Here is a 26,165-nt window from a genome sequence, read left to right as displayed (position 1 = left end):
TTAATCTCCTTCAAAGCCTTGATTTTTTTTTCACCCCATAAAGTCAGTATCAGAAACAGGATCTATAATGCAAGACTTAGAACCTGAACCTCTCTGCTGTAACCAGAGCACAGATTACCCATGTGAGTGGCTGCAAAAAAAAAAAAAAAAAAAAAAAATCTGCTCCAGGAAACTGAAAGACTTTGGTGGATAGGAACACTGAGCTAGGAGTCAGGCCTGGCTTTGTGCAGCAACTGGCTGTGAACCCTTTTAGCCTTTTTTATTGCTCTCTTGGACATCTCAGTCCTTTTGATATATTTTTTTCTCAGGAGAATCAGTGAATATGAAAGCAGTGCAATAACATATGTTAGAGACATAGAGGTCTCAAATCTGAGGGCACCAATTTCAGAAGCTCAGTAATTTGATTCTTATTTTCTCACAACCTTCATTGTTCTGTGTATCATGTATGCCACGGGAGCATTTTCCTGCTTCTACTGGGGCAGTGGCATGCATGCCACAGGAGTGTTCTCCTGCTTCTGCAGCGGCTGTGGGCATACATGTTACAGGAATGTTCTGCTTCTGCAAGGACAATGCTACAGGAGTGTCCTCCTCCTTCTGCAGGGGCAGTGGGCATGCATGCCACAGGAGCATTCTCCTGCTTCTTGGAGCAGTGGGCATGCATGCCACAGGAGCGTTCTCCTGCTTCTGCTAGGAGCAGTGGGCATGCATGCCACAGGAGCGTTCTCCTGCTTCTGCTAGGAGCAGTGGCATGCATAGTTTTAAATTAGCCTTAACAGAATTTGTGCTTTGAAAAAAACTGTTATGAAATTTAAATATAGATAACTTTTTCATTACCAAAATGCCCACATTTTAGTTTTATAGACGTTAGTTATCAGTACATTGTCATGTTGCAGAAAAGCTCTTCCCCTGTACTCCATCCTCCATTGCTATTTGTCTCCTACTCCAGTGTCAGTTATAGTTGGTGAGCCAGTATTTGTCATTATTATTTGAAGCCAAAGTTCGCATTAGGAGTTGGACTCCAGTTCACATTCTGTGGACTTGGACAAATGTCTATAGTGATGTATTCATGATGAGAATATAGTATAGATGTATAGATAGTTTGATCTCTTTAGCAATTTATATGTTCCACTTGGACCACTTTCTTCCCCTCTGAATTCTTAGCAGTCAGCATTTATAATTTCTTCATACCTTTGCCTTTCCTGAGTCTCATAGATTTAGTCATATAGCTGAGCATATTTTCATGTGTGCTGGCTCATTTTTTTTCTGTCAGCTTGACACAAGCTGCTTTCATCTGGGAAGAGGGAACATCAGTTATGAAAATGCCTCCATTATATTGGCATGTGGGTAGGTTTGTGGGGTATTTTTTAATTTTATATTCCTTATGGTAAATGCTAAGAAATTTGCCTGCAGTATTGCATAGTAACAGTACATTTAATTTTCTTTCAAATGCATAGCAGTCATATTGTAAAGGTTTACTGATAAACCTTTGTGTTGGGTACATTAGTACTTTGTGTATTGATCTTCTCTGTATGCTTCAGTTATCCATCATCTAAGACTTTGCTTGCTTCTGAAGAGGACAGTCAAAACCTGTTATCTGTATTGGATTGAATAACACTGTATGTTAACTGTAAATACCAACAATGCTCTAAACGTAGCAGTCATCCTGTCTGGTCATGGTTTGTACTCCTGCATCCACTTCTCCCTATTGCCCTCTGCTTTCCCCTCTGGCTTCTGCCAGCCATTGCTCTTTCCGCTTGTTTGTTCTCTGAACTAAGCCTATTTATATTCTGCTTAGGTGGAAACCTGTGGTGCTTTATCTTTTCCCTGTCTGGCTTACTTCACTCAGTGTCTTCAGTTCCACCCATGTTGCTATAAATGACAGAATTTTGCCATTTTGTGTCCCTTAATGGTAAAAAGTAACAGCTAATTTTCATTCTCAATCCCCTAATTGCACTCACTGGGCATGCTTTCATATAGGTATTTACCACCTGTCCTTCATCATCATCATTTTTTTTTGAGACAGCCGTAGTATGTAGCCCTGGCTAGCCCAGAACTTGTAGATTAGCTGTCCTTTCAAATCCACAGAGATCTGCCTGCCTCTCCTGGGTCTAACAGTCCCAAGTGCATGACCAAAAGTCACTTCATAGATGTTTCTTCTAATGAGGCTCTTTGGCCTCTAGTTAGTTCAAGTTTTTCTCATTGAGTTGTAGAGTTGTTTGGCTATTTTCATGTAAGTCCTTTATCAGATAATTAGGTTTATCTTCTCTTAAAATACTTGTGTTTTTAATCTTACCTTACTGGCTAAATTAATTTTTCAGATCTGTTTTTATTCTTTCTTGAAGATCTACTCCCAAAATCAATACAATGGTCCAAATGAGAGACTGACCGGAAATCCTTACAGTTTTACCCTTACATGCTTAACAGAAAAGATTGTTTATAGAAATTAAATATATAAAAGTACTCCTAGAAATTAATGGTCATGCTTGAAGGCATTTAGTGTGTTTTGCATCAAGAAACTGCATTCAACTCACTTGGTTTCTTTGGACAAAATGAGAATTCTTCAGTTATTCAATATTTAAAATGCCACATCCCAAGGTGTTCCTGGAATTTGACTTTCTCAAGAAATGTGCAGAATTTTTTTAATCCACTATTTTTTTATTGTCTTGTCCCATTTTGAGGAATCATATTCTATGTATCACATGGATTTTTTAATTATTTTAAAACGCTAACTAGGTTCCCCATTGAAGAAATCTATTTCAATTGTTTTATGCAAGAGGTTAAGTTCTTTAAAACAAAACCTGTTATTTGCTGAAAGCTTCTAGAACTTTACCAGTGTCTTATGCAGAGCAGTAGTAAGGAAGTGAGGCCAGAGGGCCACATGATGTGGGAAATTCTTGGCCTACTGCCACAGGGACGTCTGTTAAAAAGTTTAAATTTTTTCTGTGGTATTTTTTTCAGAAAATATTTCCAATTCCCTACATGTTAAAAGTGACCATTTGTGTTCCCTGTAGTGAGACACAAAGAAGCAAGGGGTTGCTGCAACTTAATGGTTTTCTAATCAAAATAAAATTGTTGTGCTATTCATCTGTAGAAAGGGGTCTGCAAGTATGATTTTTGGTTTATTTTGTAAACAAATTCTTCTGGAAAGAGCATTGTTTGTGTTGGTGCTGATGACTATGCTTATTTCCTTAGCTTTCACTGTTGAACACATCTTTGGGTGGTCTTTTGCCTGGGGGCATGATACAAATATTTGCCTGTCTTGACAAATAGCCACCGCCCTTCTATTTACCCCCACCCACTACCCTAACGTCCTTTTTGAAATTGGCCAAATGAGTGTGATTGGCTCATGTACTTCTGTGAGGCTTGCCTTTAGAGAATTTAGCTTAATTAAATCTTTATCATGTTTGATTAGCTGAAATGATTCTGAAATATATTCCTATTAAAAATCACATTATTTACATTTTAAAGACTGTTTCATAGGATTTGTTTCCAATTTAAGAGTCTGATTTTTTCATGCCAATCCATAATTCATGAAAATAACAGACGATAAGTATTTTTCTTTTGGCCTTTACTTTGTTCTTAAAACATTTTGTGCATTCAGATTTTATAGTTTAAATTTTATCTACCTTCCTGAATCCTCTTATATACATATCCTTTTTCCTTGACTGTTTTGTTTTTGTTGTTCTATGGGTCTACAATGCATAATTTCATAGTGTAGGAGACTATTAAGGATGGTTTGTGCTTCCATTTTTAAGAATCTTTATTAAGAGAAAAGCAGAATATGAAGAATAAAGTTAAACTCCCCCTTTTTTAAAAAACAAAAAAAGAGAAAAGATATTTTATGTGTAGTGTTTTGCCTGCATACTTGTTTGTGCACTGTGATATTGGTGCCTGTGGAGGCCAGCAGAGGGCGTCAGATCCCCTGGAACTAGAGTTACAGATGGTTGTGAGCTGCCATGTGGATGCTGGGAACTGAACGTGGGACCTCTGCAAGAGCAGAAAGTGCTCTTAACCACTGAGCCATCCTTCTGTACTTTCTAGTTCTTTTATAAGGAAGATGGACTTCCAGAGTTACTGTATAATCTCCAAATGACACAGCACTTCTAAATTCTAAAAATCTTTATTAATGTCTGGTACTTTTTTTTCCACAAAAAGCACTTAAATTTTACTGATCTTTGACTTTTCGTACATGACTTTTCAAAAAGGGTGGGAAGGTCAGGAATTTCCTTTGATGAGGCTTTATAACCGTTTTCCGTTCCTCTCTTACCTGAGACTTCTCAATAAGACTTTCCAGCTTAATTAGACTTTTACTGCGTAACTCCAAAAGCGGGTGTGCGTTAGCCTTTTCGAAGTCCCTCATCTCTTTCTTTACTCTCTCCAGCTTCTCTAGTGAAGGGAGTTGACTCTGGCTTCTTCTCAAGAGTCTTTCCTTGAGTCTTTGCTCTATCAGCTCCCTCCCTCGAAGCATGCGCTCCTGGTGGTCTTTGATTTGCACCTGTTCCCTCTTTTTGACCTGCTGCCGCCTTTGTGCTGTCTGGCCTTCATGCACAATTCTCGGTAGCCTTTCATTGGGAAAAAGTCTACACATTGTGTTCTTAAACTCTCTGGCCTGGCCTGTGCGGTGGGCTTGCCTTTCCATCTGTTTCTTCTCTTTCTCGGATACCCAACAGTATCGTTTTCGTCCCTCCATGCTGCGTTGCTTCTGTCCTGGTTTCACAGCACACTCCTTTCCCCTCGTCCTTTCCACTGTTTTTTCGTCATGGTAAAGCTGCGTTGGCAAGCTAATAGTCAAGAGAACACGCTCACTCTCTGGTGCTGTATATTCCTTTGGTTACTCAGTAACCCAATGTCTTTGTGCTGTTGTGTGCATGCCACCCAGGTTCCAGAGTCAGGACCTTTACACCAGTGGAGACTCTTGACTTTTATCTGACTAGTACCTTTAGATGTGTTTGTCAAACCAAAATCTTCCAACTGCTGAGAATCGCTCCCAAAGAAGATGAGGGAGATTAACTTGTGAGGAGTGGCCACCGAAGGTAACTGGGCCCAAGGATGCCGAAGAATATGTAACTCTGCTTCTAGCCACTGTGCAGCTGCAAAGACAACAGCTTCAGGAGCAGTGGGGGTTGTAGGACTCTTACTCCGAAGCCTCAGAGTCAGTAAGTATTCAGGAGAATTAGCACGGTGGCGTTTCTGTTCCCCTCACCTCCTGTTTGTAGGTTTTGTAGGTTTTGAGATACAGGTGAAAAAAAATATTCTGGGATGGGGTCCAAGCTAGAAAAGCAGCCATAGACCCCTTACTACTTGAACTAATAGGATGTCACAATACGTGGTTGAAAATACCATGGCAACCTAGACCTTTCTTGCTGAAAGGTTCTGTTCCCTCCCTGAAGCTCTCAGATGAAGTGTTCCATTCCCCCCTCTGTTTTAAAGACCAAAATTTGTTTGCATGATATAGTTGAATTGGTAAACAAAACACATGCTCGTTCATTTATTTTTATAAAAGTTCTTTCAGATGGTCTTGGTGGCATTGGCCTGTAGTTTAAGTGTTCACCTGAGCCTGGATTGTAAGACACCCCTCTTAATGTAAGAGGAGAAAATGTTCTAAGAAAACAGATGTGATCTACTTATCTTAGCACTCTTATTATTTAGTGGCCGTGTTTCTCCCTAGAAAGTAGAACGATGATTGCCCTGATTTGTGTTCACAGTACCTATAAAAATGGATGTCATGACATCACGTGTTAGCATTAGGCAGAGGTTGCTCCCACAAGAAGAGACCTGGAGCATGGACAGTCCTTCTGGGGTTTTCTCTCCAGCCTATCCTTATCGGTATTTTCATGCTCTTACTCAATTTTCTACTAATACATTTCTTGAGATCACTCCCCTACAGCTCAAACTTACCCCTTGTCATCTGGTTGTACTGCACTTATTCCTGCTTGTACTAAAAACTTGAGACTTTTTTGTTGTGAATATAAAAGTGCTGTAAAAATAAGAAAATGAGCTTTTCTTCTATGTTTTTGGTAGCAGTAGAAGTAGTGAGAACTCCTTCAGGATCCATAATTCTGAACAGAGGTTATTCAGTCCTGATGTGGGATTCCCCTCTGTATGCTATGAATATGTTTTATTACCATTGGTTAATAAAGAAAGCCACCTCGGCCTCTAGCAGGGCAGAATATAGCCAGGCTAGAAAAGATAGATAGAGATAGAGAGTAGATGGAGTCAAGGAGATGCCATGTAGCTGTCAAAGAAGAAAGATGCCAGCCACCAGCCAGAGCCTTAGAGGGAGGCCATAGCCTCATGAGGATACACAGATTAATAGAAATAGGTTAATTTAAGATGTAAGCGTTAGCTAGAAATATACCTAAGCTATTGGTCAAACAGTATTGTAATTAATATAATTTCTGTGTTATTATTCAGGTCTGGGTGGCCAGGAAATGAACAAGCAGACTACCCAGTCCTGTCATCTCACATTGTACATTACTCTTGACCGCATTTGCTAAAGTGACTCCAGTGCATAAAGATGTATTACAGTATAAGAAAGGGATGGAGAGGAAAAAGTAGCCTGATGTTATATCCAGGGAATAAAAAGATTTATTCCCAGCTACTATTGGGCCTTCAGTAATACAGCTATGACTGTATTATACCCCTAAGCACACATTTATGTAGACTTTTTCTAAAGTCAGTTTCATTAGATAAAGCAGACTTTAACCATGATCTTGAGCCTTTATGAAAGTCAGATCCTGTTATTAGGAGATACTAGTTGAGAATGCTCATTAGGAACAAGTTGGTGAGTCCTTCACCTCAAAGATTGAAATCCTAAAAGCAATCTACTAGTCAGGTTGTGTTTATTATAATCTCTAATATGAACCCAATATCTGAAACAGAAGTTTTAAATCACAGAAGAACTTATCTGTTTGTCAAGGAAGATTCCTCATTTTTATTTCAGTCTATGAAAATTCTGCATATAGTCATATAGGAGTTTGAGATCTGTCAAAAGTTAATTGCCCCAAAGTATAATATCTTTCCTATTATTCACATCAGCTTCAAAGTCTTCTACTGTTTTCTTCATAGATTTGCTAGTGTATATCAAGAGCTTGTATATGAGACTGTAGAGACAAAAGGGTTGGTAAGAACCCACCTGTCTTCTCTGGAAGCTCAATCTACAGGGAAAGGTTATATGTACACACTCAAAGATATGAACACATGTCCAATAAACAATTTTGATTAAATGTTAAACTTATGGTAGGAAGTTCTATGTGGGTAAATATCTTAGGCTGACTTCTAGACAAAAATCTTGGCAAAGAAATGATGTTTTAAGATGAATCATGTCAGGAGAAATAAATGAAGATTTCAAGGAATGTCTGATCACCAGAAACAAAGCCTATCTGCTAAAAGACCTAGAACAGTAGATGAGGTGGAACCCATTTATCACTGAATACATGAATTATTAGGTTAGATTCCCAATATAGCCATCCTTGCTATGATTTGCTAGAAATGTGGCATGTGTTAATAACTTTGTGTTACTAGGCTCAGTGAGTAATAGAGGGTGGTAGAGAGGGCAGAGAAAGAATAGTAATGGCGCTTTATGATTGGTGTTGCTTTGTAATTGTCCGTTTGTAGTCATTCTCCTCTGAGGTGCATAGGTGGCCCTCTGTGGCTTAATGCCAACCAAGTTCTCCCTCCATCCTCAAATTCCATGCCCTCATTGAAAATCTGAGGCTTGCAGGCATTGGTTTAGAACTTTAGAAAGAAGGGAATCATCATATGTTCTGTAGTCTGAGGGATGGCAGTGACAATAGCCCTCCACAGAACCCTGACTGCACTATAGTTAGTTCAGAGGTCTGCTCTGGAGTTTTGTAGACCCAATTTGTTGAAATTCCATACATACGTAGGCAATACTATAGTTAATATGTTGGAAAGTAGGTAGAGATGTAGCACAGTGCCTGTTACTAACTCGCTAGTATCTGCTATTTATCAATAAATGAGTCTTACATTGTGTATGTAATTGCAAAAATTTAACAGTTTAGTAAATGTTAAATCAGTGCTAAATTTGTGCTTAAAAACTTGTTCCATTAAAATTTATATAGACATATATTCAATAGTAACCACAAATTTAAATCTGTGTGAAGAAGTAAGAACATTCTGATTTTGGTAAACAGATATTAAACTGCTTTTCTAAGAAATCTACCAGGAATTTACCCATGATTCCTCAGTTTGTGGCATCAGGAGAGCGGTCTTCAGTTGTTTACAAGTCCTTTCCCAATACTTGGAAGTCTCTCTGCTCTGTGTAAATCCCATTTCTTCAAGGCTCTCTACTGATAGCTTCCCTGCTGATTTTTAATCACATCTTTTATTTTTTGAACAATTGCTAATTTGGTCTCTCAGGTACTGTTTGTGTGCCTTGCATTGGAGTTTTAACTTCCCTTTGTTGTTGCTTTGGGGAACATATTGGGGCCAGATGTAATCATAAGAAAATTATAATCCCTAGCTTCAGGAAGTTTGTAATCTGAAATACCGTCAGTATAGAAGCATGCAAAGGTAATGTAAGAATGGTATCCACAGGCAATACAAATGAGAAAATAAATACATATAAATTACTGTTCTCCACTGGAATCCCATCTTTATAAAAGTGAAATATTTATGAATGCATTACCAGGAAGGGATAGTTTGATGAAGTTTCTAAGTTTTATGATACTGACATACTGGTATTACATTATATTATCATCTTTTATCAACCTTGAAGTGACTTACTGTTCAAATTGGGGACACTGGTTTGAAAGGTCCTCTTCAGTCATAAGCCATAAAAATGCCATGGCGGTTTTGGGGTTTTGGCTAAAAATAGCTTGTCCTAATTCTGTGTTGGTGTGCTTACCATATTTGTTTATATTTGCTCAGTGTTGGTACTGCCTTTATTTCCAGAAAAAAAATTTAAATGTATTTATATCTTGTTTGTGTTTGAAATTCTGAGCAAACAAAATTGAAGATGTAAAATCACACACAATTTGCAACATTAAATAAGGTATCTATTTTAGACAACACCAGCATCTTTGCCTGTCTTTCAGTTGTTTTATACTTACTAAATTAGAGCTCCACATGTGAAAACTTGCTGCTGTCTTCATCTTCAAACTCATGATTGAGTCTAATATAGATAAATACTTCTGAAATCCAGATAAGCTATCTAATGCTTATATAATACTTAATATTTCTAAAGCTTTGAAAGGATAGGGTATTTCTGTCTTTCCTTTTTAGCTTTTTGTTTTATTTAAATATAAAATGTGCATATGAATCATCTATTAATTTTCTTAAAATCTTTGTATTTATTATTATCTTAGTGTGTTTGTATAGTGCATGTGTGTTATGGAGCACTTGTGGAGGTCGGGGGCATCTTAGGTTCTACATATCCATCTTGGTCAATCAAGCTTACCAGCATATTTGTTTTCATCCCTGTACGGAGATTAGTGACTCTGATGGGGAGATTAGTGACTCTGATGGGGAGATTAGTGACTCTGATAGTTATTTCGGCTGGTCTTTCCACCAAAAAGCGCTCTTAGCACAGTAAGATGTGTGATTTGGCAGACTAGGCCCTTGTGGGACCTTGTGCCTTTGTTGTCTTGGGACTTCCATTACCAATGCTGTGCATTAGATCTGACCTTGAATTTCTCTACCCCCTTTAGATGCTTCTGGGTTTTCTTCACTTCCCTTACTTTTGACATATCAGCAAGACCGGTGCCAGATGAACCCGCTCAGACCTCACAAGATGTCAGACAACTGCCATGATGCTGTGTGGAAGGCAGCTCCCACTTCCTCATGCGGTGCCAAAGAAGGGAGGTCTTACTTAAGATTTCACTGCTACTGGATCTTAAAATTACTTTTCACCAGTATTGGGCTCATGATATTTTATACACTATCCATTTTTAAAAAGAAAATTAAAGTTATAGCATCATTCTAATGTTAATGAAAATAACAACTATGGAGTTTCTGGGGAAATGCTAGGCCAAGTGGAAATGAAAGCATTGTAGGATTATTTTTAAGTAAAATCAACTTACCCCCCCCCCCCCTTTTTTTTGAATGCAGAAGTAGGTGAGGCTATCAGGTCCCAGATTCTATTTACTTACTTATTGGAAGGAACAGAATTGGGTTTATTAAGTAAAATGTGGGGTTTAGTTAGAAAAGATAGTACATCTTTAGGTTTTAATAGGGGAGTAGGCATGACAGGGTCAGCAGAAAGAGAGGAAATGGCAATAGCAGTGTGGTCTTCTTGAGAGTTTGCCAGATTAAGGTTTTTAAAGGAACGTAAAATAAAATTCAACAGTCTGGGCAACACAGTGAGATCACCATCTCCAAAATAAATGAATTAAAGAAAAAAAATAAGTTCTACAGAATCAGAGCTTGTCCAGAGCTTTCCAGAGCTCAGAGGTAACAAACACCAACAGGAGACTTTATAAGTGCTGTGAATGGAAGCCCGATGAGGGCATCAGATCCCCTAGAATTTGAGTTACAGACTTTGTAACTGTCATGTGGATGCTGGGAATCAAACCCAGGTCTGCTAGAAGAGAGTCAGTGTTCTTATCTGCTGAGCCATCTCTCCAGACCTTAAATATAGTCAGTTCTTACTATTTGTTATAGGATCTCTAAGATTGCCACAGATGCTAAGTTACCAAATAGTGACCTGTAACTGCTAAGTAAATAAGTACCTAAGCATACATTCTGTAGATTATAATCTTATATCCTAAAGGCAAATAATCCTAGTGGATTTTGTTTTCTTTACTTAACAGCAGCAATAACAAACTGAGATTCGAATGCTGATGTGTTGTCGGAGGCCACTTGTTTGTTCCTAGACACCCAGACCTGAAATAATCACACAGAAACTATATTATTACAATACTACTTAGCCTATTAGCTCACACTTCTTATTAGCTAGTTCTTATATCTTAAATTAACCTATATCTATTAACCTGTGTATCTCCACGTGGTTGTGGCCTACCAATAAGGTTCCATCCAACTTCCCATATCTGTCTTGTGCAGCGGCTACATTGCTTCTCCTTGACTCTGCTTACTCTTTCCTTCTCTATCTGCTTGGAATTTCTGCCTTGCCCTATTGTGCACTGCAATAGGCCCAAAGCAGCTCCTTTATTAACCAGTGGTATTTACAGCATATAGAGGGGAATCCGGCATCAATGATGGACTTTCGGAGGCTGTTTTCTCCAGCCAGATTCTGAGTTAAAGCCATTGGCAGTCAGCTGCACTGCCCACTATATATGCTCTTGCATTAGCTGCTTCTCCTCCAGCGACTAGACTCACCAATAAGCAGTGGAAGGGAGGAAAGGTTTATTTGCTTCAGAGTTTCAGCCCAGTCTTGGTGAAGAAGGTGTGATGAAGATGTTGCGAATGCCTTGATCTGTGGCAGCAGGATTGATTGTAAGGCTTTTTACTCACAATTCCGGTGGATCAAGAAGCAACAAGAAAACAGGCAATGGGGCAGCACTAGGCTGTAAGACCTTGTTTTCTGCCCTCACCCTTCCATGATTTCTTTCTTACAAATAGGTTTCATTTTCTTATGATTCCATAACTACCCCAAATATGGAATAGCTACAAGTGGAGGACCTAGGGTTCATAGCCATGAACCTGGAGGGAGGGTACTTCATAAGTAACCATGACTACCCTCTAGTCATTACTTAAGTGAGCTGAAGCAGGAGGGCAGTGTGTACCCTCAGAGCAGCTGAAGGAGGTATGCACATGGGCAACTCATTTTGTCATAGTTTTATTTCTTATAAAGATCCTGACCACTTGAAATGTTCCAAGTATGCAGTTTGCAGAGGTACAGCAAGTCACTACAAAGTTGGAGGACCAATAAATAGTATTTAGTTTTGTGCTCTTGCCTAAGAGTTGGGAGTGTGTATTTGATTGTAATTGGGCTAAAAGAAATAGCTAAAATGTGATGAAAAGAGCTTTCATTTTTCTTGATCAAAGTGACAATTCCCTGCTTGGTGCTTTCCCCTGGTTCAATGTTGATTTCAGTTGAAATTGTCTTAGAAGTCCCAGTGAAGAGAAGAGGAAGAAGGCACATAATGGTGCTTAGATGTGCAGTGAGCAGCTAATCCCATCAAAACAGCCACCTACCTGCATTTGTCTTAACTGAGAAGAATACTTACATCATAAATGATTAAGCTTCCTCTATTTTACAGAATGCAAAATTGATGGAGCCAGCCATCCTCCTTTTGTGTAAATTTTCCTGGTTTTGTTTTATTTGGAAAGGAAACTCAGGTCCTCTGAAACAGTAGCAAGTCTCCTGAATGCTGAGCCTTCTCTTCAGCCTTTTCACTTAAAAATTTAAGTTATCATTACATCATTTCCTCCTTTTCTCTCTCCTCCTTTTAACCTCTACCATGCACCCTGATTTCACTCTCTTAAATTCATGGCCTCTTACCCCTTATTAGCTGCACATACAACAGACACTGCTCAGTCCATGTAATGCTACTTGTATGTTTGTATGTGTTTAATTTCAGGCTGACCAAGTGGTATTAGATAACCAACCAGGAACTACTTCCTGAAAACTTTTCCTATCTCTCAGCATTCCTAGAGGTGTGTGTGTGTGTGTGTGTGTGTGTGTGTGTGTGTGTGTGTGCGTGTGCGTGTGCGTGTGTGTGTGTGAAGATTTTATAGAGGTCAGAGCTCTCTAGTGGCTGGCTGCTTTACTTTTCTGATCTTCAGCTTGAACCCCAATATCTGTCTTTGGGTTTTTATCATTCAGCTACACACTCCCAACCCTGGCTTTTGGATCTGGATGCTGGGGATGTGAATTCCAGTCCTTCTGCTCTTACTGACTGAGTCATCTTCCCATTCCTCTCTGCGAAGCATTTCTAGCATGACTTTAAACTATTGTTCTTCTGAGGCCTAAGAGTCAGTTTCTTAACGAAGACCTGGCAATTGCTTTCTTCTGGACAGCATAATTTATCAAGCTTCGGTCCCCACTACAGAGGCATGAAAGTGCCTGTGCTTCTTAGATGGTTTCATGTGGAGCTGCATTCTGAAACCTAGAGTCTGAGCCCTGGAAATGTAGATTAGTGCAGCACAATTTGCTTCCCCGTGCTTTTACTGTGTTTATTGCTTGTTTCCCTTGACACTTTAATTTCTCATTCTATTTTTCCCATTTAAGCATTCAAATTGTACAGATTTTTTAAAATGTCAATTCAGTCTGCATTTCAGGCAGTTAGGAAACACCATAATTCACTTACATATAAAAATGTTTTTACCAGCTAAAACAATATTTTCAGTTTTAGGTTTTGCCTTGCTTGCAGAATCTGTATGTGTTATACTTGTTCATTTTCATGGAAAATCTTTATATCTCTACACTTGAGCCATAGTGCTTATATTTTTGGTCATCTAATTTTAGCCTACTCTCAAGAAATCACTCGTTCATACATTTGACACATTTTCTTTTTAACCCGAAAGTTCTACGATGGTGCTGCTTTCCTATTCGCCCAGATCCTTTGGTAAATCTCCTTGAATATTTCAGAAACCTTTAATTGCCTCCTTTGGAGATCTGCTTCTTATTAATAATTTTTAGAGTATACTTTATTTTAGTTATTTTGTAGTTTAATTGATAAGAATATAAATATGAGTCACATCTCAGTCAGCCAAATGGTGTTTTAAAGAAATATACCAGTGTTATTGTAAATGACCTTGGTTTTAATAACTGGGCTCATATGTTATTAATACCTCAATAGCTTTTCTGATACTTCTTTCAAATGGTATTTTAAAGTTTTGTTTCATTTCTATGTTAACTATGCTTCAATTTATTTTTTAGTTCCAAACTTCTTTGATGTATAATTGTCAACCCTCACATACTTTTCTGTAATGTGGAAGTACCATCAGATTTCTACTTTCGGGAAAAAAAAGATCAGGCTGATAATTGTTTTTTGAAAAATTTCTGACATTGCCAAAATGAAATATATTAACATTCCACTCTTACAATTTAAAACATCAAAATGAATTGAGATCAGGACCAACAAACAACAGCAAAGGAACAAAAACCAGTGATGTGCTTCCTGAATCTCGGTCTCACTGCTCATAGCAATGAAAACATTTTAAATTTATGAACATTTTTCTTGTATTTATTTTTTTGATACAGGGTTTTATATAGCCTAGACATTCCCTGAACTCACTATGTAGCCAAGGAATACCTTAGAGGATTATAGACCTTTTACTAGCATGTTTAATTTTATGGGGTGCTAGGAGTTGAACTCAGGATTTCATTCCTGTTGACCAGCACTTTAACAATTGAACTGTACCCCAGCCTTTTGTTTTATTTATTTATTTACGTACTTACTAACTTTTCATCTGTTTGTTTGTTTGTATTTGACAGGACCTGGTGTATCCCAGGCTTGCCTTGAACTCCCTTTGAAACTGAAAATAATCTTGAACTTCTGATCTTCTTGCCTCTAGCAGCTGAGTGCTAGCATAACAGACATATGCCTCCTCTGCCTTCATATTTGATTTATTCAGTACTGGTGACCTAGGGCTTTCTTTATGGTACACAAACACTCTAATGACTGATCCTCATCCCTAGTCCTACAATTTTAAACTTATGATAAGGTCATGTAAAAACTGTATCCTATAGCCTCCTTAAGAGATAGGATCTCAGGGCTTCACAGATGGTTTGGCCGTAAAGAGTACTTTCTGTTCCTCCAGGGGACCTGAGTTTGGTTCTTAATACACCCATGTTGGCAGCTCACAACTGCCTATAACCCTAGCTCTGGGGGATCTAATATCTTTTTTCAGCATATATATGTATCTTCACACCCACCCACACCCACATACCCACACCCACACTCACACCCACACCCCCACACCCACACCCCCCACAGAGAGAGAGAGAGAGAGAGAGGGAGAGAGAGAGAGAGAGAGAGAGAGAGAGAGAGAGAGAGAGAGAGAGAGAGAGAGAGAGAGAGAGTTGCAGGGAGGACCTGCTTGTTTGTCCTGTCTGCCCAGAACCAAAATAACCACACAGATACTGTATTAATTAAAACACTGCTTGGCCCATTTGCTCTAACTTCTTATTGGCTAACTCTTATATCTTAATTTAACCCATTTCTATTAATCTGTGTATTGCCACGTAGCAGTGGCTTACTGGCAAAGTTCACAGCATCCTATCTCTGGCGGCAGCCGCTCCATGGCATCTCCTGACTCAGTCCTTCTTCCTCCCAGAATTCAGTTTCATCTTTCACACCTACATAAATTCTGCCTCATCAACAGGCCAAGACAGTTTCTTTATTCCTTAATTCTAATGAGAGAGAGAGAGAAACAGAGACAGAGACAGACAGAGACAGGGACAGATAGACATAAATTTTAGAAAAGGAAGAGATGAACTCTTTCTGGTTTTTTTTTTTTTTTTTTTTTTTTTTTTTGTTTTTCGAGACAGGGTTTCCCTGTAGTTTCTAGAGCCTGTCCTGGAACTAGCTCTTGTAGACCAGGCTAGCCTCGAACTCAGAGATCCGCCTGCCTCTGCCTCCCGAGTGCTGGGATTAAAGGCATGCGCCACCACCACCCGGCTCCTCTTTCTGGTTTTAAACTAAACAAATGAATTTTGAATTATGACTCAAGCTGCATGGCTCTGTCTGGTCTCCATGATCCTATCCTTGCAGAAAGCTTGCTCTTTAAATGTTGGTTGAGACTCTGATGGCATTAGAACCTAAGACCACACCTACCTGTTTATATAGCTCCTTTCCCTGGGATATTTCCCACCTGTGCCTTGGATCCTACTAGTGCTGATTTTTGAGGCGTTAATAGTTTGGAATTGTGACTTGGTGAGATATCATTTAAGCAGAATCTTATCGATACGTCCAGTCGTAATTTCTTACTTCTGGAGAGGTGAAATCACCATGGAAAATGATCCCTTTGCTAACCAGTGCAGCTTGATCAAATCTGGTCAGTGGAGTAACACAGTGTCCTTGTATAGGTAGAGCCTGACCATTTGCAAATGTGACTGGAGAATGAAACAACTTGATTGTCTCTTCAGTGGGACTTAAAAAATGTGGAGGTGAAGGACGGGACTCCCCGTTCAGCTTTCCTTTTGACATACTCCCCTGTGGAATTTGGAATACAACAAATAGTGAAGGACAGTCAGTAACAATAAAAGGTATGTTTCATACTCTTTAGAGTTGAATTCATTTGCCCTTCTTTACACTTCCCTCATGAGCAAAACCCATTAACTAGCAAGGACTGTCTTCTGCAGGGTAACTTGAAGGGTGTCAGATGTCCATTTCTTATTATCTGCATATGCCAACCAGCTTGTGTTTTGGGGCATGTGTTCATATTAGGATCTGACCCATGATGCGGCACCTTCATAATGAATTATAAGGGAGTCACTATGGTAGGTGAGAGAAATATTTCTGGGTGCTTGTCATTTCTATACCATAGCAGTAAGCTATACAGGGTGAGTCCCTATAGGCCACTACATGTGTGGCACTAATATCAGGCGATAGGTACTGCTCTGCATCCTTCCCTTAACAGAATTCCAAAGATAAGAACTCTAGACAGGTAATATTCTGCATAACTCTCAGGTCTTCTGAGATGATTGTGGTCAGGCTGTAATTTATAACATGGCTGCAAACTAGCATTTTTTCTCCTAGGTTCCAAGAGTCAATTTTATAGTCAGAAATAGCTGATGCTTCTCAGAGACACCATACTTTGTCAAGTTTCCCAAAGACACCATACTTGGTTGAGTTAAATATTATCTGATTTTAGAATGAGCAGAGGCCTGGACTAATGTTTGGGAAAACATGGCTTAATTAAGAGCTTTACGTTGTAAGTTTTACTAAACAGCTTTGTAGAGTTTTAGAAATACAAATTTTAGAATGCTGATTATGATGCTGAGTAAAGATCTTCAACATTGGCTGTACATTAAAAGACCGGTTGAGTTGTAGTTTCTTGTCTGGTGCTCAGGTACTCTTGTGTCCTTTGGTATGTGAGGGCTTCTAATGTGCACCCAAGGATGACAAGGACTGCACAAAATAAGGTGGTGTCTGGTATGTAAAATAGATAGTAAATAGAGTTTTAGAAATTTGTTTTTAAATGAGTGCCTTATAGGATAACACAGCATTTCAGTATTAACCCTGTATGTCTTCCCATTTATTATGTCATTGCTGAAGTCTTTGCTGTATGATATAGAGAAAGAGTAAGACTGCGCTGTCGTCATGGGTGCTGACAGACAAGCGAGGCTTCTTCCAATACTTTTAGTTGGAAGCCGTGTTTCTGTCTGATTCTTGCGTGGCCAGGGACATTTATGGACATTTCAATTATTTAAGTTACTAACACTTTTGATTAAATCAACAGAGTTCACTATAAATGGCATTGCCAAATTCTTGTGCATTTGTATATGCACATATATATGTGTGTCTTACAGGTATTCATGCATGTCTATTACATATGTGTGGAAACCAGTCCAAACCATAGGTGTGTTTCTCAGCAGTTTTTTTCTTTTTTGAGATAGGATCTCTCTCTGGCCCAAATAGATAAGGCTAGACCAGGTTGACTAGAAAGCCAGCGCCAGGGATCTGTCTGTCTTTGCTTCTCTAGTATTATGATTACTCATGCAGTACACCATTCCCAGAATACTCAGGTACTCTAGCTTTCAACACAAACACTTTCATGGCTGTTACATTCTTTACCCAATTTAACTAGATTATCTGAATTAGCATTATTTTCACTGAGACCATGGGAATAATGTCTTTAATTTTGTAATTAATTCATTAAAAATGTTTAATCCTGAAGCAGTATAAAGTATCTCTAAAAGTTATTATAAAAATTATACTTTTCAAAAATAAAACTAAAAACTATTCCTATCACTGTATTTTATGAGAATAACAAACTTTTTACTAAATATGTATTTCCTTGTGTTTTAAATTTCTGTAACATAATTAGAACATTAAAACATTTTTTGTATTAGTGAAAAGTATTACTATTTTTCTACCAAAGCTGATATCAACTTATATTTATAAGTATAAAACCCAAAGATATTCTTTTCTCTATTTTTTTTTAATCCCCCTAAAGGTCTGATTTTTACAGGGTCTGTCTGGCTGTGTAGCCCAGGTGGCCTTGAACTTGTAATTCTCTTGTGGTCTCTTTTCTCAGCCCTTATTGTTCATTGATTTCAAGCATGCACCACCAAGGTGAGTCATGGGAACTTTTAGAAAACAAAGTTAATCATGTAAGCATTAGAGGAACAAAAGTAGCTCAGAATGGTTGTGTTTTGAAACTTATGATCTTGAGCCTGTCTCTTTAAATGAAACAGCCAAGTTATCCTAAGAAGTGTTTGCATTGAGTCTTTTGACCACTCTAGAACTCAGGATGGACGACACATCATTTTGTTAGTTAAAAGGTACTATACAAATGTTGAGGATGTCCATGCGCCATTAGGGGATTGAAAGCATTTTGTCATCCTGTGATAAGAACGAAACCAGGTGGCTCTGTCCTGTGGCTTAGGATGTGGGTTCTGCTAGTCTTAGATACTGAGGAAAACAAGGCATGTATGCAAATAGCATGGACTATTGCTTTTAAAACTCCATGTGTTTTCATAGCATAATTACTGGTCCTGGGATCTTTTATATTTTTCCTGTGTGTTTCTAATTCTCTGTATTAGATAGTCATGAGGATGAATTTCCAATTATGAAATTATTGCTTTTTAAAACAATCTAATCATTGATAACTTTTTCTTAATTTTGTAATGTCTTTACAAATATATAATTGAAGTATCTTGTAATATGTATGAACATGACATTATTGAGTAATATGTGAAGTTGAATACATGTGTACATGTGCTTACCTTTAATCCTTGTTTATTTGAATGTCAGATAAATTGCTTGCTGTAAATGTGTATTTCAGAACTGGGAATTTACATACTCCTGGGCAGAATACACAATCGTATGTGGTGTTCATTAGGCATGGCTCCTAAAAAACATTCTCAATTATTAATAATGTAAAACTGAGTTTTCTAAAATCTTTATGAGAAAACTTTATGTTTTTTATATATGTATGGAAGTTGGAAAGAACCACGTTAGCCATATATTCTGATCATTCCAGTAAGGTACTCTTTTTAGCTTATTTGTTTTATTTTAATTTTGGTGTGCTGTCCTTTTCAGAGTCACATGTGTCTACTTTAAAATGCCTTGACTTCTACTCTTCAAATCATATAGCACAAACAATACCTTCTCCATGAGAAACATGTATTAGCTGTCCGTCCTTATACCAGGTTTTTAGGCATGCTTGCTGTCTCATATTCCTTCCAGCTTCCATACATATTTTTAGTTGTTGGGGTTTGAGTCATGTGCAGAAGAGCACTGATGTACAGGAGGGCAGATGAGTGTGCGGATCCTCTGGAACTTGTGTTTCAGGAGGTTGTGAGCTGCCTGATATGGGTGCTTGGTACTGAACTTGGGTCCTCTGAAAGAGCCGAATGTGATTTTAGCTTCTGAGCCATCTCTCTGACTTCAGTTACCGAAGTCATTCTTTAAAATTTTCTTATTTATTTTTTGTTTTCAGTTGGTTTTTGTTGTTCTTCTTTGGAGCAGTGTCTTTCTATGTATTGTCAACAGTCCTGGAAATCGTATGCAGACCAGCTAGCCTTGAGTTCATAGAGATCTTCCTTGTACATCCTGGGATAGAAGGTGTGGCCCAGCAGACCCATTTTTAGTAATTTTTATTTTTAAAGTAATAGTCTCTAAGCATATCATTCAGTCATCTAGTTTATAAAAGTTCCATAATCTTTGGTCTATAGTAAATGTGAATAAATATACATCTGTATTTTATAGTGCTAGGGTTTGAATCCTCAAGGCCTAAAAAACACTAAGAAGATACAAATAAACTAAGTCCCGAGGTAAATATAATTTGAATGAGGGAATGGATAATACAGATATGAATGACCTGTGTTTTGTTCCAGATAAGACTTTGATTGCCAGCTAATATTGTTAAGACCTTGATTCTAATAATTGTAAAGGTAGTAAAATATTTGTAATGAAAGGTTGCCTTTACCTAAAAAAGTTTCAATTATGTTTTATGTTTATGCTTTCTTGTGAGGAAGACTTGAAGACACGGTCCAGTTGTTTAGCAAATAAAAGAAAATACAGTAAGCTAGCTGGTCAAGATAACCTTCAGATCTGTTCTCCCCACTTACTATCTTCTTGGAGTATATTCTTATTCTAAGATTGCCTGTAAATATGAAGATAAAAAACATATTTTCTTGATGTTTAAATTATGTGAAAGATAATATTTTTCCACATCCTATCAGCAAAAACTTAGTCGATGAATTATGGGTAAATGGTTCTCTCTTGGGTACCTATTTGAGTACTTTCTGTGATGTGATTGGTGCTGATTAATGAAAATGTATGATTGGACAAAGCTGGGGTGCAGAATAATTAGTGTCTCAGTTAAGACACAGACTAAGCCTAATGGAATGGCCTTTTAAAGTTCTCTTTTAATTACAATTTGAAGTCACAGTGCTTAGGAATGTTAGGTATAACCTTTTGACCTTTGGTAACACAGATATGTACAGTCATTTTCTGTTTAATTTTCAGGAATGAGTTTTGTAAAAGTATTAATTTTACTTTATTATTACAAATTATTTCATGAACATGAGAGGCTTATTAAGTGATTGGTTTCTTGTTTCTGCTCATGTCCTTCTTAAGTACTTACTCATTCTGATTGAGTGCATACAGTTTACCTGAGACATTGTTCTGCCCGTTCACGGAGTTGCTCCCCAGAGTGAAGTTTCTGTACAGTGAAGCTCGCCTAGGCAGTGGGTAAGAGCATGTGTGGGCTAACCTAGGAATAAAAGCTGTAAGAAAAAGATAGGATAGAAACTGATGTTTTCAATGTGGTGACCAAAAAGCCATCAATCTGAAAGGAACAATTGGAGCAGAAATTTGAATGAAATTATGTTAATATCTAGGGAAAGAGCAGTTTCCTCTGATGGATAGCAAGCATAAAAACCTGTAGATGATAGAGTATGTGGTCTGTTCCAAGAACATCAGGAAGTTATTTGATAAAGATGCATAGAATACAGTAGATGAGGAAACAGAAGCCAGCTCTTGTTGGACATAGGAATTAAGATTTTATCTAAATGGGTATAAGCTTTGCCGTGTAGTGCATGTTGGCTTGAAGCTTGTGATCCTCTTGTTTCTGCCTCCACTCTATTGGCGATTACAGATGTGCATTCCCACACCCAACTAAATGGATATATTTTCCTTACTGGAGGATTTAGGTGAGGAGACTGTTACTAGATTGGACAGGATTGCTGCAGAGGCACATGGGAGGACACGAGACCTAGGTGTTGCAATGGAGAAAGTAGAGAATCAGGTAGAACCCGTGATAATTGTTCTTGCCAGAGGGGATGGCTGTTTGGATTGGGGCAATTCCAGAATTATAATTCTGTGAGAGGGTAGAATTAGAGCCAGAATCTAGGACCTTCTGTGTGGTAGACAAGAAGTCTACTGGTGACCTTCACCTCCAGCTCATCAATTCTGAAAATCTTTTCAGGATAGTTGAATATTTACTGATGGATCTGAAGTGGAACACAAGCAAAAGAAGAACTTAGAAATAATTCTGAGGCCTTTATGCTGGATAATTGGGTGAATAATGGTGCCAGTAAGATCTGATGTCCATATGGTAAAATAGGGTCTAAACGATGGGCTGATAAGTAAAGATCAGAAGCAAAAATGGGATTTGGGGTTTGAAGTGTTCTTTTTTGTGGTGCTAACTTGGTGACAGGAAAATGCTGGTAGCAGTCAAAGCAGAGTCAGTCCGAGGACTGACCCACTTGGGAAGAGTTGTTTTCAGGAAAGAAGAAAAAAGCCACAGGAAGTGAGCTGATGCTGCCATGGAGATAAAGGAGAACCAGTAGAGGGTGCTATCCCAGAAGCCACTAGAAGAAGTGTTTTGTGTTGAAGGCTGGGCAGATACCTCAATCATAAAGGCCCTGACTTTGATCTCTAGAACCCACTTTTAAAGAGCCGTGGATGGTAGAAGAAGTTTATATGCCAGCACTGGAAAAGTGGAGACAGAGCTCGGGGGGGGGGGGGGGTGGCTTCCTGGCTAGCCTGCCTGGCCAATTTCAGGCCAGTGAGAGACCCTGAATCACAAAAAGGTTGACAAAGCCAGAGGAACAAAATCTGAGGTTATCCTTTGTCTTCCACATACATGCGTGCATTAGTACACTTGTATCCACACACAACTTCACCTATGTACACATGTATGATGCATACATAAGTACACATGCATCCACACACAACTTCACCTGTGTACAAATAAACAGATACATGCATAAGTACATGTGCATCCACATACAGCTTCACCTGTGTACACATGCACAGATGCATACCTAAGTACTTGTGCATCTACACACATCTTCATCTGTTTTGAAAAATCTTATTGTTTCATGATTAAATATTTTGCTTATTTTTGACATATTGCTAACTACTTTCAGGCCTAATGTAAGCATTTGTTTGCATATGAGTAGTATAGTCTCTATGTATTGATTTTATCAGGATCTCAGCATTTCCAGGAGCATAAACTTTCTGAGCATTTGTTGAAGTGTACACTATCTGAAAATGTTTTTTTTTTTTAATATGAGCATTGTAATATGTGAGCTTCAACCACCTGTTTCTGTACAGGGAATGTTTACTAATAAAGAGAGGTGGAGAAATAGCTCAGCTTCTAAAAGCACTTAGTCCTTTTCTAAAGGACCTAATTTTGGTTCCCGGCACCTGTGTCAGGCGGCCTTTGGTCATCTAACTCCAGCTGCAGGGGCTGTGACACCCGCTTCTGTCTTCCATAGGCACCTGTACTCAGTTGCATATGCACCCACGCATAGGCATACAGATATACATAAAAGCTTTTGTTTTTTGTAAAAAGTAAATTGGTGGGGATGATAAGATGGTTCATTGGTTAAGAGCACTAGCTGCTTTTCCAGAGGACCCGAGTTTGATTCCTAGCACTGACATGACAGCTCACAACTGCCTTTAACTCTAGTTCTTAGAGGTCCTGTCCCCTTCACTGGCTTCCTGACACAAGGCATGCAAGCAGTGCATGGACATACATATAGACAAAGAACTCATATGCTTAAAATAAAATGTAAAATGAAGCAGTAAGTTAGAGTAGATTTTCCTGCCGTGTTGAATTGTCCATTCTCAATAAATAAAACTTTGCTATCAGTACTGAATTTGCTAAAAGATTATTTTTAGCTCATTTTGTTATTTAATAATTTTTCATTCCTTAAATATTTAAACAACTGACAACTGGGGAGCCTGCATGGGACGGAATTAGGCCCTCTGAATGTGGGTGACAGTTTTGTAGCTTAGTCTTTTTGTGGGGCCCTTGGCAGTGGAATCAGGATTTATCCCTGGTGCATGAACTGACTCTTTGGAGCCCATTCACTCTGGGGGGATGCCATGCTCAACTTTGATGCAGTGAGAAGGGGCTCAGTCCTGCATCAGTGACCTGCCAGACTTTGTTGACTCCCCATGGGAGGCCTTACCCTCTCTAAGGAGTAGATGGGGGCTGGGAGCTGTGGTTGGTATGTAAAATGAATAAAAATATTTAAACAATTGTGTCCTATAAATGAGCCATGTATGTTACCAAATTTGAAAAAATGTGTCTTAACTTTTTTATATTTAAGAATTTTTTTAACCATCTGGTTATATTTTTCCTGTCATTGGAAGTTCAATATTCAACATAAGAATGTTGGAACGACTCAGATAGTCCATCGAATTGCCAATCTGTATGTGCTTGTAAAAAAGGGCTTCTGGCGCAAGTTAATGGAGGCAGAGTACTCTCAGCTCAAAGATCACTAACATCACTTTAACTGACAGTTCTTGAAAGCCACATTGGGCTCCTTTGCCACCTTGGCAGCATTCATCACATTCCTTCCTGCCCTCACTGGACAGAGGTGGCAACTCCATAGGCTTGTACTACTACACCTCCAAGTTACTACATCGTAAGAGCGGCTGACTTTGGCGGGGCTGACATTAGTGTTGCCAGCAGGTTTGTCAAGCTGTGTATTTGAAGGAATCACAGGGGGTTTCTTGCTGTCCTATTCAGCAGCAGTAGTTGCATTGCAACTAAATCTTTAGTGACCTAAAATTATATAAATGTAAATTATAATCAGCTCAGGATTGCTTAACCACCAACTTCTTTCTCTGAATATTTAATATTTTGAAGATTTCTACTGTTGAAGATAAAAATCCAGTTGGCTCATATTCTAAATCACACTGGAAATGCATGCATTCATTTGTTTCTCAAGTTTAGAACATTGACAAATTGTTTTAATTTGAATTTGTCATAAGTAGACTAAAAGGTTAAATAGAACTGGCAAAGTAAGCAGATGAAAGCAATAATGGTTAAGTGTGTGTGTGTGTGTGTGTGCGCGCGCGCGCGCGCGCGCGCACGCGCACGTGCGTGCATGCATGTGCATGGCATGTGTGTCGAGGTATGTATGTGTGATTGTGTGTGTATGCATAGGTGCATGTGTGTGTGTTCAAAATTGCAAGATTATTGTTCTTTGCTCCATCATTACCCAAGTTGTATCTGGACAGGAGATTATACTTGCTCTGTAAGAACTCAGGGGGTGACTCAGACTTTAAACACTTATCTCCTGGGTTCTTGGATAACTCATGTGACCCCTGGATACTATCTTGCTTTTTGTAAAGGAGGCAATGCTAATACTGTTTTCTGTTTTTCTTTGTGAATGGAATTTTTTCTATTCTTACATTTAGCAATTTCTAGACTAACCTTTCTGTAGACAGTCGTCTCCTACTGTTGAATCATTTTTGAAGTAAATATTATGTCTAAGAAAAGCAACTTTTTCAGAGTGCATTCATAAGCTTTCATACTCACTCCCATCATGCTAGTAAAGCATACCCTGAGGCATTTGGGGCTCCATTAACAGTCACCAGTAGAAGTAAAGAAACAAGAATTTGGTGAGGTTCTTTTTATCAGAATTATTTCTTTAAACTTGACAGTCTCTGAGGTAATTTAACAAGGAAAATGCAGTGGTCTTAGGAAAGGTTTAGTAATTTTTTGTTCAGTGTTATATTTGTATTTGAAGTCATCTTTTGTGCAACTTTGTTTTGGAAAATGAAACTGAAAGACCTTACTGCTGCATGTGGACTGTTCCGTGTGTCAGGGTTGATGAGAGCCCTGTGGACAGTGTGAAGGAGGAGGACTTCCTGAGCAACAGTTGTGTTGACTTGCAGAGAATGCGGGAGCCATTTTTAGGGGACATTTGAAGTATCCAGCACCCGGGATCAACCTGGCACCCTCCCAGGCAGTCTGCAGTGCCTGCTTGCTGTAATCCCAGCGAAGGAGAATTTACTGAAGCTGTGATATACCTGCCGTTCTAGGGCATGCTACTTCTTGGGAATATTTGTTTCTTTTTTTTTCTCATTTTTTTTTTATTAAAGATTTCCATCTCCTCCCCTCCTCCTCCCCCTTCCCTCCCCTCCCTTCCACCCATACCCCCACTCCCTTCCTCTCCAGGTCAAAGAGCCATCAGGTTTCCCTTCACTATGTTAAGTCCAAGGTCCTCCCAGCTCCCCCTAAGTCCAGGAAGGTGAGCAACCAAGCTGACAAGGCTCACAGTGAGCCCGTCCATGCTGTAGAGTTCATGTTCATTGCCGTTGTCCTTGGTTTCTCAGTCAGCCTCCACCATCAGCCACATTCAGAGAGTCCGGTTTGGTCGCCTGTTCCATCAGTCCCATTCCAACTGGACTTGGTGATCTCCCGTTAGTTCTGTCTCACTGTTTCAATGGGTGAACGTACCCCTCACGGTCCTTACTTCCTTGCTCATGATCTCCCTCCTTTTGCTCCTCATCAGGTCCTTGGGAGCTCAGTCTGGTGCTCCAATGTGGGGCTCTGTCATTTTCTCCATCCAACGCCAGGTGAAGGTTCTATGGTGATATGCAAGATATTCATGAGTATGGCAATAGGATCTGGACATTTATGGCTCCCTCTCCTCAGCTGCCCAAGGAACTAGCTGGGGGCATCTTCCTGGATACCTGGGAACCCCTCTAGAGTCAAGTCTCTGCCAACCCTAGAATGGCTCCCTTAATTAAGATATATAATTCCTTGTTCCCATATCCACCCTTCCTATATCCCAACCATCCTATTCCCCCAAGCTC

At 38.9% G+C, this 26,165-nt stretch overlaps 2 protein-coding genes across 8 annotated transcripts in view; one reads left to right on the top strand and one right to left on the bottom strand.

Annotated features, from left to right (window-relative positions):
- Positions 1–26,165, top strand: part of Supt3h (SPT3 homolog, SAGA and STAGA complex component) — a 367,984-nt gene that overhangs the window by 125,402 nt on the left and 216,417 nt on the right. The gene's annotated exons all lie outside the window — the stretch shown is intronic.
- LOC119822673 (putative uncharacterized protein ZNRD1-AS1) lies at positions 4,166–4,690 on the bottom strand. The gene has a single exon (XM_038342159.1). It carries the CDS (start codon positions 4,688–4,690, stop codon positions 4,166–4,168), a length of 525 nt encoding a protein of 174 aa, XP_038198087.1.

This window comes from Arvicola amphibius, chromosome 9 (genome assembly GCF_903992535.2).
Source record: "Arvicola amphibius chromosome 9, mArvAmp1.2, whole genome shotgun sequence".
NCBI classification, from domain to species: Eukaryota; Metazoa; Chordata; class Mammalia; order Rodentia; family Cricetidae; genus Arvicola; species Arvicola amphibius.
The sequence above is the reverse complement of the archived record's forward strand: the minus strand, read 5'-3'. Positions and strand labels throughout refer to the sequence as shown.